Source organism: Hyla sarda, chromosome 9, assembly GCF_029499605.1.
Source record: "Hyla sarda isolate aHylSar1 chromosome 9, aHylSar1.hap1, whole genome shotgun sequence".
Lineage (NCBI taxonomy): Eukaryota > Metazoa > Chordata > Amphibia > Anura > Hylidae > Hyla > Hyla sarda.
In genome coordinates this window covers 137,405,152-137,422,207 of record NC_079197.1, presented here as the reverse complement: position 1 = coordinate 137,422,207, position 17,056 = coordinate 137,405,152, and the positions used below count along the sequence as shown (strand labels likewise).

The following is a 17,056-nucleotide window of genomic DNA, read 5'->3' as shown; positions in this document are numbered from 1 at the left end:
TAACAAATCCCTCTGTAGTTCTGCTCACTCATTCTGACATCCACTGCTAAGGAAGGGGCATGTGCAAGACAAGCACTGAGCCCACCCTCACTCCCCATGCATTCACTTCCTCCCTGAGTCTGCTGTGCTGTTGGGTCTCTTCATTCAATGATTGCAGGCTGTTCTGTAACCCCCTCCTCTCGGTTTTCATTATCATCATGTCTGACAGGACAGGAGTGAGCACAGAAAAGTGCTAGTCCCACCCTCACTTACTAGACTTTGTCCCTGTCTGTGCTTCAGCAGGGAAGATGATGCTGCAGTCAAACAGAATTATGTTCTGAATGATGTGGGGACCCCTAGTGGTCTTTTTTTTTTTACAAGCCATGATTTCTATAAAAAGGAGATAAAACATGTTTATAAAGTATATTAGAAACGTAAATGTTTTGACAAGATGTACAACATATAAAGAGTTTTTAATTCTGAGAGAACACATCTAAGGTTGAGTTCACATATCTGTCATCAATTCCATTTCTCTGTTCTGTCACAGGAGCATGAAAATAAGGAACTGCCTGATCTGTCACAAGTAACCCGGTCCGGCCTCTGCTGCGATCCTCTTCTTGGTTGCCGGTGGTCTCGAGCCATACTGGGGCCCAAAACGTCACACTACCGCTCAGCCTATCGCCGTCTGAGGCTGAGTGCAGTATGACCCGCGACCATCGGCAACCAGGAAGAGGATCACGGCGGATGCCGGAGTGGGTTACCGGAGGCACTGGGGGAGCGGCGGAAGGTATGTACCTCTTTATTTTTTTACTGCCGCCGGTATGACGGGAAGTTGTCCTATCCGGAGTACTCCTTTAAGACACATCTAATGACTTATAATGGGATCTGTCGAGTTCCATTGAAGTGTCTGTCATTTTGACTGGAAAAATTGCTCTGAAAGCTGCACTATTTTTTTCCATCAAATATGCCGGAATCTGTGACATCCAGAGCCTCCAGATGTGAATTTAGCTTAATGCATAGCCTGTGTGCAGAATTTATCTCATGTATCTTGTGTTAAGTTTTAACAGACCCTGCACTTAAACATTTATACATCTGGGACAGGAAGTGTGGGCATTTTTATGCCTGTGAGCCCCTGGGCACTGTCATAATGCATGAATGATGAGACCACCCCTGATTTTACAGTTTCCATCTCCAAACCTTTTATCTATATGTCCTGGTACTTAAGGAAGATCTGCACTGTAGTTTAATGGATGCTCTGTCCCTAGACATCTTATCCCCTTTCCAAAGGATTCAAAGATAAGGTGTCTGATCGCGGATGTATGGGAACCCCCGTGATTTCGGCTGCAGCACCCTGGACATCCGGTGCACGGACCAAACTTCGCTCCATGTCGGATAACTGGCGATGCGGAGGCTCATGATGTCACGGTCCCGCCCCGCTCATGACGTCATGACCATGCCCCCACAATGCAAGTCTGTGGGAGGGGGCGTGACCGCTGTCACGCCCCCTCCCATAGACTTGCATTGAGAGGGGGCGTGGCCGTGACGCCACGAGCAGGGCGCAGCCGTGATGTCATGAGCCTCTGACGCTGAACCTGACGCTCTAAACGAATGACGGGTGCAGCACGGAGATTGCGGCGGCAGGACCCCCGCAATCAGACATCTTATCCCCTATCCTTTGGATGGGGGATAAGATGTCTAGGGGTGGAGTATCCCTTTAAGGATTTAGGGTCCTCTTAGACGTGCAGATCTCTGTCTGATATGAGCGGCAGACTGGTAGAATGAGCTTTTACATGAATCAAATATTGTGAATGCAGGGCCGCAAGCAACTCATCATCAACCGATCACCGAGATTGTGTCACCCTTCACTTATAACACCAATGGATTTCTCGCAGCCTGAAATATGCTGCGTATGCGTTATGTGTGACCCTACTCAAAGAGAAATTTTTAGCGCATCATGGGATCCGCCATGAAACAAGAGACTGTTCCTTCGTCATTACATTGCAATAGGCCTGTTCAAGCAACAGTCTCCACATGTAAAAGGGGTATGAGAGTCAGATCAAAAAGGCTAAAAGAATGACATGTTATAAAAACAAAAAAGGCTAAAAGAGCAAAACTAGGTGGTGGAGAGCTTTAAAAGGCGGATTGGAGAGTATTTTATAGGATTATTTTATAGATGACCATACTAGAGCATTCTACGTTAGCTGAAGATTGGCCATGTGTAATGGTTTTATAGTTTCCCACTCCAAACCCACAAAACATGGTACAAACTCTTTGTGACAGAAGTTGTAGACTTTGCAACAATCTTGAGAAACAAATAGAAATTTATGAGGCTTTAAGAAAGTACCTGCTAGTGTAGAGGTTAACATGATCCAGACTGTTCACCAAATGTCTTGTACTCTTCAAAGTTCCTGGACTTCATGTTAGAAGTCCTATGAACTTAATTCTTTCAGCCAGGTTAATTCATCTGAAACAAAGCAGTCTCCCCCTACTGAGATCAGTCACGTTGGCACGTATGGCCACCATGTGTCTTACAATAACCAGTCACATGAAAATAGTTTTCTGAGCCCTGAGGCTCTAGTTATTGGAAACACCTGGCGCCGGGCCATGCCTGACCTGTACAGACAGGGATACTTAAGCAATAGGCAACTTTATTAGCTGTGCAGAACCTGTAATGCACACTAAGCTGTCTGTAGATCTGCCACACTTCATGTTATCAAGCAAGTCAAAGTACCGAATTTTTCGCCGTATAAGACGCACTTTTTCTTCCCCAAAACTGGGGGGGAAAGTTGGTGCGTCTTATACGGCAAATACACATTAAAACCCTGTCCTATTGCGGCGGTCCATGCGGCCATCAACGGCCGGGACCCGATCGCGGTGATGCCCTGTATTAACCCTTCAGATGCGGCGATCAAAGTTGACCGCCGCGTCTGAAGCGAAAGTGACACTAACCTGGCTGCATCTGGAGGGACCTTACCTGCCTCCTCGGTGTCTGCACCGTGCCGGGATCCCGAGCATGGCCTGTGCTCTCCTTCATCATCATCACGTCATTGCACACGCCACCCCATCATCCAATAGGAGCGGCGTGCGTAGCGACGTGATGGCGGCGTCAGAAAGTGAGGATACCGGGCAGCAGAGACATTCCGGAGCGACGGGGACACCCTGGGGACGCGGCAACAGCGATGGAGGGCTACATCCAGCACAGCGGTGACGAGCGGTGACGGGTCCGGAGCGGTGGGGACACGTGAGTACTACCTCCTATACCAGTGGTCTTCAACCTGCGGACCTCCAGATGTTGCAAAACTACAACTCCTGGCATGCCCGGACAGCCAACGGCTGTCCGGGCATGCTGGGAGTTGTAGTTTTGCAACATCTGGAGGTCCGCTGGTTGAAGATCACTGTGACCAATACTTTACATTGTATTCTAGATTTTCCTCATTTAAAATTGGGTGTGTCCTATATGCCGGAGCGTCCCATAGGGCGAAAAATACGGTATATGCCTACTAGAATCCGATCAAGGGAGATGTGACCATCCAGGGGAAGAGCTAGACCTCCGAGGACAACTTTACTATGGGTTAATGATGCTTGGTGATGGTCACAGGGAACACAGGGGGTTAAGTTAGTGAGTCAGAATTCAAGTTTGAAGAAATTTGTGTTTTTTTTTCCCCATTTAAATCCAGAGGAACAGGTGTTTTTTTTTAGAGCAATCTTTTATGATGGGTGTGTCAAGGTTGTGGTATATGAGGCGTAGGCAGCATAGTTTGGCTGAAGCATCCTCAACCAGTGAAGATGACAGTTGCCTGTTATATTGAGAGACAACAGGGTTGGAGCCGGAAGGTTAGAGATTAGGGGAGGTCTCAAGTGATCCTGGTGATTCATTGTTTGGAGATCCCTGTGTAGGTGGAAAGGGTTTTAAAGGAGGAAAAACATGGATGTTAAAGAAGCATAGTAAAACAAGCAAGGTACCTTAAAGGGGTACTCCACCCCTAGACATCTTATCCCTTATCCAAAGGATAGGGGATAAGATGTCTGATGGCGGGGGTCCTGCCGCTGGGGACCCCCGCATGCTACCATGTGGCACCCACCTGTAACGACTTCCGGAACCACTGGAGGCCCTCAGGCTAATACCATCCCGATGACGAGAACAGAAGATCGTAACATCAAGACTCCGCCCCCGTGTGACATCACACCAGCCCCCTCAATGCAAGTCTATGGGAGGGGGCGTGACAGCTAATAGGGGATAAGATGTCTAGGGGTGGAGTACCCCTTTAATCATCTATTATACAGAACATTCAGATCTGAAAGGGGTATTCCAGGAATAGAAAAACACAGCTACTTCCTTTCAAATACCGCTCCCCATCTGTCTCCAGGTTGGGTGTGGTTCTGTAGCTCGGTTTCATTGAAGTGAATGGAGCCAAGTTGTAAAACCACACCCAACTTGGAGACAGATGGTGGGGAGCTGTTTTTGAAAGAAATTATCTCAGTTTTTCTATTCCTAGATAACCCCTTTAAGAGGTTTTCATGTAGGGCAGGGGGTTAGTGCATTACTGAGTTCCCCTAGAACCCTTTTCCCTGCCTACTCGTGTATCTGCTCTAAATAAATGATCCACAACTGGTCAACAGTCCCTGTGCTAAAATAAAGTGCAGGGGTTTCACAAGTCAAAAAAATAAACAGAACTGTACAAAAGTCAGGGAAACCAGGTCGGGATACATATGCTTACAGGCAAAAAAAAAAAAAAAGTCAAATACAGACAGGGAATGCACAAACAAATGTAAAATCTGAGTCAACAGGACGGGTCTTTGACGGAGAGAGCACTGCAGTACCGGTATGAAAGACTGAAAAATGGTCAGGAGATAATAGCTAAGGGTGAAATATACACAGCAGAGCAAAGCAGGAGCAAGACAAGGGCAAGTGTTCATAGGGACAAACATAGACGTGTAAGAAATGTCTGGCTGGAAATGTATATGGACCTAAGGAGGATGTGGATGCAGAGAACTGATGTGATAGGTTCCAGGTCCAAGCCCCCTCATAGGACTGAGCGTTGCACAACTACACATGATGCTAGCCAAACAATAGAAAACGTAACCCTTACAGCAGAACCAGGTTCTACTCATTACAAAGATATTTATAGCAGATATGCAGGACTACACACCCACTTGGTAACATTGCCACTTAAACTTAAAATTGATCATTGCTTTTAAAATACTATGTTAATACTGTTTCAAAGCCATTGGGTATAAAAATGTGTCCAGGTCTCACCAAAGTAACAATTAAACAGATTCTCATGAGATAATGTATGACTGATCATATACTTGGCTCTCAGGTTGTATTTGATGGCCTTGACTAGGAGGAGTGGGCTAAAACACCTGGGGAGAGAAGTACTGGAGAAATCAAGAGTTAATAAGGAGTATAATGAGTTTGGGAGAGAAGACAGCCACAGCCAAAGTAGAGAGGGCATTATATCTTATTGTAAAGATTTTAAATTATTGGTTTAATTGTTTTCAGTCAATAAAAGTTCAGAGCTCAAGCATAAACCACAGAATGCGTTTATCATGGCCTATCTAATAGGTTATCTGCAAATGAACTACAACTTCCCAGCAGCAAGTGATGGCCTCTCAGTCAGCTCTTAATAAGGTGGCTTCTCTGGCTCACTGCTCCTTGCTCCCACACCAGGTTTCTTCTAAAGGCCATGGCCCTACGAATCTGTCACACTGGACAACTGTGCAACCCAATTCTTCCCCCTCTACTTTTCCAGCACTTGCAATAAGAAAAAGGTGATCCAATGGTGAAGAATCACCGGCCACTGGGTAAGGAAACGGAACATCGCTTACCACAGGTGGTTGTGTCAACCATACACAACAATGGAATGGTCATATGGAGGACACAGGGTCCGGTCTGCAGCCTTCCCAGATATCAAGATAGATAAAAACAGGTAACTTCATGTTCTGGGGAATGAGACCTGGGAATAAGAATCCCCCAGAACTGTCTTGGAATGTCTTAATTTCTTTATACAAAAGCCCTAATTTCCTCACAGAGGTTAAAAGGAGAAACCAAGGGATCCTTTAAACTCTGCACCCTAGTCTATCTGTAACGCTAATGGGATTACGGCTCCATCTATGGGATTGACATAGGATGTGTAAGAGAAGAAGGTAATTGTCCTGATGGAATTGAGGACTGGAAAGGTCCTGCTGGCTGATTTGCATGTAGGCCACAGAGTAGAGTTTATCATGTCAAAGCAGTGTGTTCTGGAGTCTAGCGTTATAAGCAATATACACTGCTCAAAAAATAAAGGGAACACTTACACAACACAATGTAACTCCAAGTCAATGACACTTCTGTGAAATCACACTGTCCACTCAAGAAGAACACTGATTGACAATCAATTTCACATGCTGTTGTGCAAATGGAACAGACAAAAGGTGGAAGACATCCCCAATAAAGGAGTGGTTCTGTAGGTGGTGACCACAGACCACTTCTTAGTTCCTACGCTTCCTGGCTGATGTTTTGAATGCTGGCAGTGCTTTCTCTAGTGGTAGCATGAGACAGAGTCTAAAACCTACACAAGTGGCTCAGGTAATGCAGCTCATCCAGGATGGCACATCAATGCGAGCTGTGACAAGAAGGTTTGCTGTGTCTGTCAGCGTAGTGTCCAGAGCATGGAGGCGCTACCAGGAGACAGGCCAGTACATCAGAAGAGGTGGAGAAGGGCAACAACCCAGCAGCAGGACCGCTACCTCCGCCTTTGTGCAAGAAGGAGCACTGCCAGAGCCCTGCAAAAGGACTCCAGCAGGCCACAAATGTGCATGTGTCCACTCAAACGGTCAGAAACAGATTCCATGAGGGTGGTATGAGGGCCCGACGTCCACAGGTGGGGGTTGTGCTTACAGCCCAACACCGTGCAGGACGTTTGGCAATTGCCAGAGAACGCCAAGATTGGCAAATTCACCACTGGCGTCCTGTGCTCTTCACAGATGAAAGCAGGTTCAAATTGAGCACATGTGACAGACATGAGTCTGGAGATGTCGTGGAGAACGTTCTGCTGCCTGCAACATCCTCCAGCATGACCGGCTTGGCGGTGGGTCAGTAATGGTGTGGGGTGGCATTTCTTAGGGGGGCCGCACAGCCCTCCATGTGCTTGCCAGAGGTAGCCTGACTGCCATTAGGTACCGAGATGAGATCCTCAGACCCCTTGTGAGACCATATGCTGGTGCGGTTGGCCCTGGGTTCCTCCGAATGCAAGTAAATGCTAGACCTCATGTGGCTGGAGTATGTCCACAGTTCCTGCAAGAGGAAGGCATTCATGCTATGGACTGGCCCGCCTGTTCCCCAGACCTGAATCCGATTGAGCACATCTGGGACCTCATGTCTCGCTCTATCCACCAACGCCACGTTGCACCAGACTGTCCAGGAGTTGTCGGATGCTTTAGTCCAGGTCTGGGAGGACATCCCTCAGGAGACCATCCCCCACCTCATCAGGAGCATGCCCAGGCATTGTAGGGAGGTCATACGGGCACGTGGAGGCCACACACACTACTGAGCCTCATTGGGACTTGTATTAAGGACATTACATAAAGTTGGATCAGCCTGTAGTGTGGTTTTCCGCTTTGATTTTGAGTGTGACTCCATATCCAGACCTCCATGGGTTGATAAATTTGATTTCCATTGATAATTTTTGTGTGCTTTTGTTGTCAGCACATTCAACTATGTAAAGACGAAAGTATTTCATACGATTAGTTTATTCATTCAGATCTAGGATGTGTTATCTTAGTGTTCCCTTTATTTTTTTGAGCTCTACACTCAGTATGACATATTTACCCAATCTTATCTGCAAAGGAGGAATAATGATATCTTTGTCAGGTCCAGAGATCAGGTGTATTAGGCAGTGAAAGTAATTATTGGTTAGACATGCTGAGTAATGAAGTGTGATGCACTTGTAAGACATTAGGGAGAGTAACAATTATGAGTGGTAAATATTTACTGTATGTTATTGCAATGTGAAGAGGCTTGTTTGGGCAGCATGTTTTAGCAAGTAGAACCTAACCTAATTCTTTACAAGAGTAACCTGAGGTATGTGAGACACATCTGTTTTACCAGTAGCTATGAGGAGCTTATGTTGTACACAACACTCTATGCCCCCAGCCCACAATTCTACAACTAAGGGCTGACCCACAGTAAACTATTTCTCCATGGCAATAATAAGTAAATAATAAGTACATCTACTGAACCAATTTGATGGGATAACCAGTCACTTAAAGAGTACCTCTCATGATCTTGTTAAATGTTATAATCCTCCCAGTTCACTGCCCCCATCATGATAAACCACCCCCTGCCTTTATTTTCTTTCAGTTTTCTACCTTCATATTTTTCTGTATTTTCTGCTCAGTCTCAGTCAGATTCAAAGACTGGGAAGGGGCGTTCCCCAGCAGGAGTGACATCATCTGAAGCCATACAGGGGAGAACTACCTTCCTCACTCTGCTACACACAGCTCAGAGCAGTTCAGTGTGAGATGAGCTATGATTGGCTAAGGCTGCTCCCCCACCCCACCACCACCACCACCAGCACTCCAGACTGCATTTCCTGATTTTGGACTTCTGCCAGGCCAGCAGGAGTCCAAAGTCTGTGCAAGAGATGGGGGAAAATGTGCTCTGGGCAAGTAGGGAGACACCTAGTGGCAGCTTTTTTAACCTCTTAAGGACTCAGGGCATACCCGTATGCCCTGAGCCCGGTCCTGGTGTTTAAAACGGGGTCACACCGGGTCGGTCCCAGCTTCTAGGCTGCTGCAAAAAAAAGTGAAAAAAAAATTAACAAAGGTCATTTAACCCCTTCCCTAATAAAAGTTTGAATCACCCCCCTTTTCCCATAAAAAAAAAAACTGTGTAAATAAAAATAAAAATAAGCATATGTGGTATCGTCGCATGCGTAAATTTCCCAACTATAAAAATATATATATATACGACTAAGGCCAGCACCTGGCCGAAACGCGTCACTTCCTCCCTGTACCTGTTGCCTCGTTGATGTGAATAAAGCCACATGTTCCTGAACCAAGCTGGAGTTTACTTCATTTATTTTCATTGTTCTGGGTGAGGTCCACACCTTCTCCTTGCTCGAGATCCAGACCAGGGATAGAGCCGGAATACTTCTATTTTCATAAAAATATATCGTTAATTAAACTGCACGGTCAATGGCGTACGCGCAAAAAAATTCCAAAGTCCAAAATAGCGTATTTTTGGTCACTTTTTATATCAGAAAATAATTTATAAAAAGCGATCAAAAAGGCCGATCAATGCAAAAATGGTACCGATAAAAACTTGAGAACATGGCGCAAAAAATTAGTCCTCATATCGGCCTGTACGCGGAAACAAAAGTTATAGGGGTCAGAAGACAATTTTAAACGTATACATTTTCCTGCATGATTATGATTTTTTTCAGAAGTATGACAATATCCAACCTATATAAGTAGGGGATCATTTTAACCGTATAGACCTACAGAATGAAGAGAAGGTGTCATTTTTACCGATAAATGCACTGCGTAGAAACGGAAGCCCCCATAAGTTACAAAATGAAATTTTTTCTTAAATTTTGTTGCACAATGATTTTTTTTCCGTTTCGCTGTGGATTTTTTGGTAAAATGACTAATGTCACTGCAAAGTAGAATTGGGGGTGCAAAAAATAAGCCATAATATGGAATTTTATGTGCAAAATTTAAAGTGTTATGATTTTTAGAAGGTGATGAGGAAAAAATGAAAATGCAAAAATGGAAAAACGCTGAGTCCTTAAGGGGTTAAACAAATAAAACATAGAAAACTTCATTTTTTTTAAACAAAGTATACTAGAAAGATTTTTTATTTACCATAAGGAGTGCAATAGCAAAAATAAGTTTTAATGAGAGTGACCATTTAAATTCAGTCGTTACTCACAAATAGAGAAACAGAAGATGGCCACACATCCACAACTTGTAGAATTATCTAATTGCTTCTCAGCATAATTTAAAAAACTAACAGACTGTTGGTGTAGCTTTTGCTCAAAACGTGAAAGCCCACTCGCCACGTCAAGGGGCGCCTGATATGAGTGGCTCCCTAAACTAACCCCACAGGCAAAGCACTTAACCACTTACGGACTCAGGGCGTACCTGTACGCCCTGAGTCCGCTCCCTATCTATAACCCGTCATAGCGGGTCGGGCCCGTGGTTAATAGCATGCTGCACTGATCGCGGTGCCGTGCGCTATTAACTCTTCAGTCGCAGCGTCTAAAGTGAAAGTAAAGTACTGCCGGTTAGCTCAGTGGGCTGTTCGGGACTTCTGCGGTGAAATCACGGCATCCCGAACAGCTGTAGGACCCTAGGAGGGTCCTTACCTGCCTCCTGCGTTGTCGATCGCCAAATGACTGCTCAGTGCCTGATATCCAGGCATGAGCAGTCAAGCAGCAGAATCCTCGATCACTGGTTTTCTATGAGAAACCAGTGATCGATGTAAAAGATCAGTGTGTGCAGTATTATAGGCCCCTATGGGAGCTATAACACTGCAAAAAAAAAAGTGGAAAAAAAAAAGTGAATAAAGATCATTTAGGGTGCGTTCCCACTTGTATTTCACACTGTGCAAAATTTACGGCAGCAGCAGGAAATACGCAAGAAGCAAAAAGACGCAACAAGCTCCGTTTCACACTTCAAGAGTGCTTCTTCCGGCCAAGTGTGAAACATAGGGAGAGGGAAGGAGCGGGGGGGGGGGGGGAAGAGGCAACAAGCTCCGTTTCACACTTCAAGAGTGCTTCTTCCGGCCAAGTGTGAAACATAGGGAGAGGGAAGGAGCGGGGGGGAAGAGGCAACAAGTTCCGTTTCAGATGGCCGGAAGAAGCACTCTTGAAGTGTGAAACGGAGCTTGTTGCCTCTTGCTCCTTCCCTCTCCCTATGTTTTTATGTGAGTATTTATTCATGCAATAAAGCAAGAAAAACGAAGACGGTGAGTTGCCGTATTTTTTCCTTTCTCTATACAACTGTTTACTGGACTGTACTCGATACCAGAGCACCATCGTGATTGATTTTTCTAATATTATCCAATAGTCTGTGGACCGGCTCCCCATTTATACTATCGCAGTGCCATAGTAGCACCTTTTACTATTGTAAAATAAGTTAGTTCTAATGGAACATTTTCTATTTCTGGTGCATTGAACCAGAGACAAATCTCCAGATGTTGGTATACATTCCACCATCATACTAAGTGATTGTTGTAAATATGGTTCAAACAATCTTTCATTGCCACAGTACCATACGCACCGCAATTCTTCCTTTTAAAGATTTTAAATATGGAAATGTCAGGGGCTTAACAAAAGATATTTTTCTGTTGGCCCACCTAAGGACCATTTGGTACTCTAATGGGTTAATCCAAAGTTCAAGTAACGTCCCATCTGTATGGAGATAACCTCCAGTGGGAGGGACACAATCATAGTTTGCTTCTGTATGTGTCACCTTTTTAGTTCCTCTTATTTTTGTTTTGTTAGGGAAAATTAGTTATCCCTAAGTGGAAGATGTGATGAATACTTGTTTACAGGCCGCACTAGTTTACAATACACTGCTATGTCCATATTTGTATGGTGACTCTATGGGCAAAAAAAAAAATGTTAAAATTAAAAACAGTAGCAGCAAGTGACACATATCATGTGAAGTGGTCACCCCGACCACATAAGTGAATGCTCTCTCATATCAGTAATCCCCCACACTGACTAACCTGTTCATGGAAGGGACGACCCTGCGTCTGACAAGTGGTCAGTAGAAATATGATTAACTGCACCAGCTACATAATAACAGGTTGTAGCTCAGACAGACGGAAATGTTTGTCCTGCTCTAGAGGAGAGAGATCCAGACACTTCCTTTCCCAGCCAGACGGGACTCACCGGTTCCTGATCAACACTATGACCCACATGTTACTCTGAATAGTGATACGAAGTATCCGAGCACTGATTCTGATCACACAGCTTTCTATAGTAATACTAAGTACCCATGCAGTTAGGGTTACAGTGTGCTTTATAGTATTACTAAATAATGATACATGGCTTTGGTTTGCATAATAGCAATGTGTAACTACAACTCTCATCATGCCCTGACTGCCAGAGATTACAGTCCACTAAGAATATTAGATGCTACTTAGTAGCTCCATGACTATATAAAGCACAAGGCCACAGGTAACTGCTATTGTTCTTTATTTATAGTAGGGATAGGTAGACGGGAAGGCCTGAGTATTTTAGAAATTGCTGAGCTACTGGGATTTTCACACACAACTATCCAAAAAAAAAGAGAAAATATCCAGTGAGCGGCAACTGTGTGGATGAAAATGCCTTGTTGATGTTTGAGGAGAATAGGCTGACTGGTTTGAGATGACAGAAAGGCAATAGTAACTCAAATAATTACTTGTCACAACTAAGGTATGTAGAATACCATCTCTGAATGCATAAGACGTACAAACCTGAAGCAGATAGGCTACAGCAGCTGAAGACCACACTAGGTGCTGCTAGATAAGAATATGAAACAGAAGCTAGAACTGGCACATGCTCACCAAGATTGGACAATGGAAGTCTGGAAAAACATTGCCTGGTCTGATGAGTCTTGATTCCAGCTGTGACATTCAGATGGCAGGGTCAGAATTTGGCGTAAACAACATGAAAGCATGGATCCATCCTGCCTTGTATTAACATTGTAGGCTGGTGGAGGTTTAATGGTGTGGGGGACATTTTCCTGGCTTACTTTGGGCCCCTTAGTACCGATTGAGCATGGTTTAAACACAACAGCCTGAGTATTGTTGCTGATCATGTCCATCCCTTTATAACCACTGTCGGTCTTGTAATGGCTTCTTCCTACAGGATAACAGGTTTCTTGAACAGGACCTGGACTCCAATGGCCTCCACAGTCACCAGATCTTAATCAAATAGATCACCTTTGGGATGTGGTAGAACAGGAGATTTGCATTATGGATGTGCAGCCAACAAATCTTCCACAACTGTGTGATGTCATCATGTCCATATGGACCAAAATCTTTGAGGAATGTTTCCAGCATCTTGTAGAAAGTATGCCACGTGGAATAAAGACATCATTTGGGACCTGGCAGACATTGTGCACACAGTCTTGTGACAGTGTGATAGTCTGTGGACTGACTTTTGTATTGAGGAATACAGACAGTTTAAAAGAAGAGAGGGTCCCAACCCGGGACTAGCAAGGTGTACCTAATAAAGTGGCCAGTGAGTATAAAGTACCAGGAGGCAGGGCTGTATTTGCCATTAGGCATACATAGTCCTGCGTTTAGGGCAGCAGTATTGGAAGGAGGCAGTACTTCAGGGAGTGCAAACATGTCAAAAAATTGTAATGACAATAATGCTTTATCATATACTTCTTTTTACAATTGGACTCTGGCTGGCATTTATCATTGTAGGTGAAGCATTTTTCTACACCTTTTTTTGTGTGCTGGTGTTACGCTTTGCGCTCTGGCCTTACACGCTGCCCGTGAGCGCATGGTCCCCTTACCTTCTGCTGCTGACGGGGCTGGGACTCGCATTGCGGGACGCACCCGCATGCGAGCCCCAGTCCATCACTCTCCGGGTGTTTCCCCTGCCTCTGCTTCCACCTCTCTGCTCCAGCACGCATGTCCCCATCCCTTGTTGATATATTCCTCCACCCTCCTCAGTTCTCTGACGGATCTTTGTTGTCTTGTGCCTAGTGAAAGCGTTCCATAGTAGTGGTTCCTCAACATATGATGGTAATTCGTTCCAAACGACCCATCGTTTGTCGAATCCATCGTATGTTGAGGGATCCGTGCAATGTAAAGTATAGGAAGCTGTACTCACCTGTCCCCGCCGCTCCGGACCAGGTTCTCACCGCTCCCGTTGCTGTCCCAGGGGCTCCCGATGCTGTCCCGCTGCTCCGGTGTCTTCTTCGCGATCCTCCGGCTTCTTCCGCATCTTCTGCAGGGTCCGGGCCTCGCTTTCTGGTGACGTTATTACGCTGCTGCGCCGGCGCGGCGTGCGTAGTGACGTAATAACGACGCCAGAAAGCAAGGCCCGGACCCAGGTGAAGATGCAGAAGACACCGGAGGATCGCGAAGTGGACCCGGAGCAGCGGGAATAGGTATGTGAACCTGCCAGGGATGCTTAGACTGCTATCAGACAGCAGCTTAAGCATTTTGCGCTGTCGGATAGCAGTTAATGCGATGGCCCCGACATATAAAAGCATTGTATGTCGATTTGATCATATGTAAGGGCCATCGCATGTCGGGGGGTTACTGTATTGCCTTGTCGTGTACCAGATCTCCTGCTCTTGTGACCTTGACCTTGCTTCTCTGCCGCCTGCCTACTGAACTTCTGCTACGTCCCGACCACTCTACTCTGCCGCCTGCCCTGACCTACTGCTATCCTGACTATGAGTTGCCTCATCCCTCCTGTGCCTCGCATCTCCTCAGCCGCCTGTGTGGTCGAGCCGTGCCAGGCGTAGCGACCTGGGTGTCGCCTGCAGCTGCAAGCCCATCCTACTTTGCAGCCGGGCTCTGGTGAAGACCAGCGGCACCTTAGACTCCGCTCCCTGGCACGGTCCGAGCCATCTGCCACACAGGTCCAGCGGATCCACATACACCGGAGTTCCTGTCTACAGAAACGTGAGTGTTACAGTAAGATCCGGCCATGGATGCCGCTGAGGAACCCCTGTCTGAAGTTGCGGATCTTTCCTCCGTTGTGATACGTCACTCACAGCAGTTGTCCCGACAGGCGCAGCAATTTTCCCAACTTGCAGCCATGATGCAACAGCTTTTGGCCTTGCAACAGCAGCAGGTACCTCAATCTGGCCCACTCCCTCCTCCAGCTCCTGCAGTCTCTCCTGGCTCCCAGCTGCACCTGCCTTTGCCTTCCAAGTATGATGGGGATTACAAGTCATGCAGAGGCTTTGTTACACAGTGCTCCATGCATTTGGAGCTCATGTCTGAACTGTTTCCGACGGAACGTGGTAAGGTGGCTTTTGCCATTAGTCTACTTTCTGGAAAAGCCCTGGCTCAGGCTATACCCCTTTGGGACCGTGGTGATCCAGTATCCTCCAATTTGTCGGCAATCTTGGCAGAATTTTGCAGCGTCCTTGAGGAACCCGCACATGCCTCTTCAGCTGAGACGGCGTTGCTGAACCTCTGTCAAGGGAATTCTACCGTTGGTGACTACGCAGTTCAGTTCCGCATTCTAGCCTCTGAACTTGCCTGGAATGAAGAGGCCTTGTGTGCCACATTTAAAAAAGGTAACGAGAAAAGACAAAAGATACAGCGCTCCATGGTGTGATAAATGGGAGACCTGTGAGGTGGAGAGGTATATACTGACAAGGAGGCTCACCTGGTGTTGTTGTGTACCCCCATACACAACAATGGTGAGCGCATAAAGTGTCCGCAGCCAAGCCGGCAGAACAGGAGGTAATGCAGAGAGAGACTTCAACGGGGGTGCCGGCTTTGAGAGGCGCAGGTCACAGGACAATCAAGGTAGGTAAAAGCAAGGGTAGTTTATTCTCCCAGCATGCAGAGAGACATGCTGGGAGAATAAACTACCCTTGCTTTTACCTACCTTGATTGTCCTGTGACCTGCGCCTCTCAAATCCGGCACCCCCGTTGAAGTCTCTCTCTGCATTACATTTAAAAAAGGACTGTCAAGCAGGATTAAAGATGCCCTTGCAGCACGAGATCCTCCATCTTCTTTGACTGAACTTATCCACTTGGCCACACTCATCGATGTGCGTTTTGCCGAAAGACAGGAGGAATTGCACTTTGAGAGGGAATCTGCCCACCTGACACCTGTGTCCCAATGTTCTCCTCTTCTGTCTCTTGCACCACTTGCCAAAGAGGTTATACAAGGAGATCATCCTCGTCTTACGCAGCAGGAGCGGTCACGACGACACAATGAGAATTTGTGTTTGTACTGTGCTAGCCCGGAGCACTTTCTCAAGGACTGTACTGTTCGTCTGCACCTAGGGTATGAGGGAGAGGCGTCCCTGGGTGTGAATACTACCTCTCCACGCTTAACTATTCCTGTACTAGTCTTTGCTTCAGCCAAGTCTTCTTTCAGCGCTACAGCATTTTTGGACTCCAGATCTGCTACATTGTCTCTCATCAGGGCCTGCAGATGGATCCAGATAAGTTATCTGCAGTTTTGGATTGGCCTCATCTCTCGGGCCTACGTGCAATTCAACGCTTTCTGGGGTTCGCTAACTATTATCGTCAGCTTATCCCACATTTTTCATCCTTGGTTGCTCCTATTGTGGCTCTCACTAAAAAGGCATCCAATCCTAAGCCTTGGCCTCAAGAGGCTGAAGAGGCCTTCTCCCGTTTAAAGTCTGCGTTTGCCTCTGCTCCCGTGCTTACAAGACCTGATCCGGAGAGGCCCTTTGCGTTGGAGGCTGATGCCATCCTGGAATACGCAAGACCCTACTTCTTATTTCCCGGCACTACTGGTGGCCCCATCTTGAACGTGATGTATCTGATTTTGTTCGGTCCTGTGTAACTTGTGCCCGTGACAAAACTCCTCGGCAAAGACCTGCAGGACTCTTACAGCCTTTACCCATTCCAGAGACTCCCTGGTCCCATATCACCATGGATTTCATCACCGATCTGCCACCTTCCCATAATAACACTGTCATCTGGGTTGTGGTAGATCGGCTTTCCAAGATGGCTCATTTCATTCCTCTACCAGGTCTTCCTTCTGCTCCGCAGCTGGCGAAGTACTTCTTGACGCATGTCTTTCGTTTCTATGGTCTTCCACAGCATATCGTTTCGGATCAAAGTGTGCAGTTTGTCTCTAAGTTCTGGCGAGCCGTTTGTAACCGTCTGGACATCAATCTGGACTTCTCCTCGGCCTAGCACCCTCAGTCCAATGGTCAGGTGGAAAGGGTCAATCAAATCCTTGAGACTTATCTTCGGCATTTTGTTTCAGCTCGCCAAGATGATTGGGTCGACCTTCTCCCCTGGACTGAATTCTCATATAATCTTAAGGATTCTGAGTCCACGAGGTCGTCTCCCTTTTTTGTTGTCTATGGACTCCATCTCCGTCCTCCTCTTCCTCTCCCTGTCTCCTCCTGT

General features: G+C 46.3%; 1 protein-coding gene across 1 annotated transcript in view; it reads right to left on the bottom strand.

The window, feature by feature from the left end:
• Positions 1-9,025: 9,025 nt before the first annotated feature.
• B9D2 (B9 domain containing 2) overlaps positions 9,026-17,056 on the bottom strand; it is a 51,927-nt gene continuing 43,896 nt past the window's right edge. Inside the window, exon 5 of the mRNA XM_056539069.1 lies at positions 9,026-9,117. Coding sequence (XP_056395044.1) covers positions 9,037-9,117 — 81 coding nt within the window. The 3' untranslated portion in view covers positions 9,026-9,036. The remainder of the gene's footprint in view (positions 9,118-17,056) is intronic.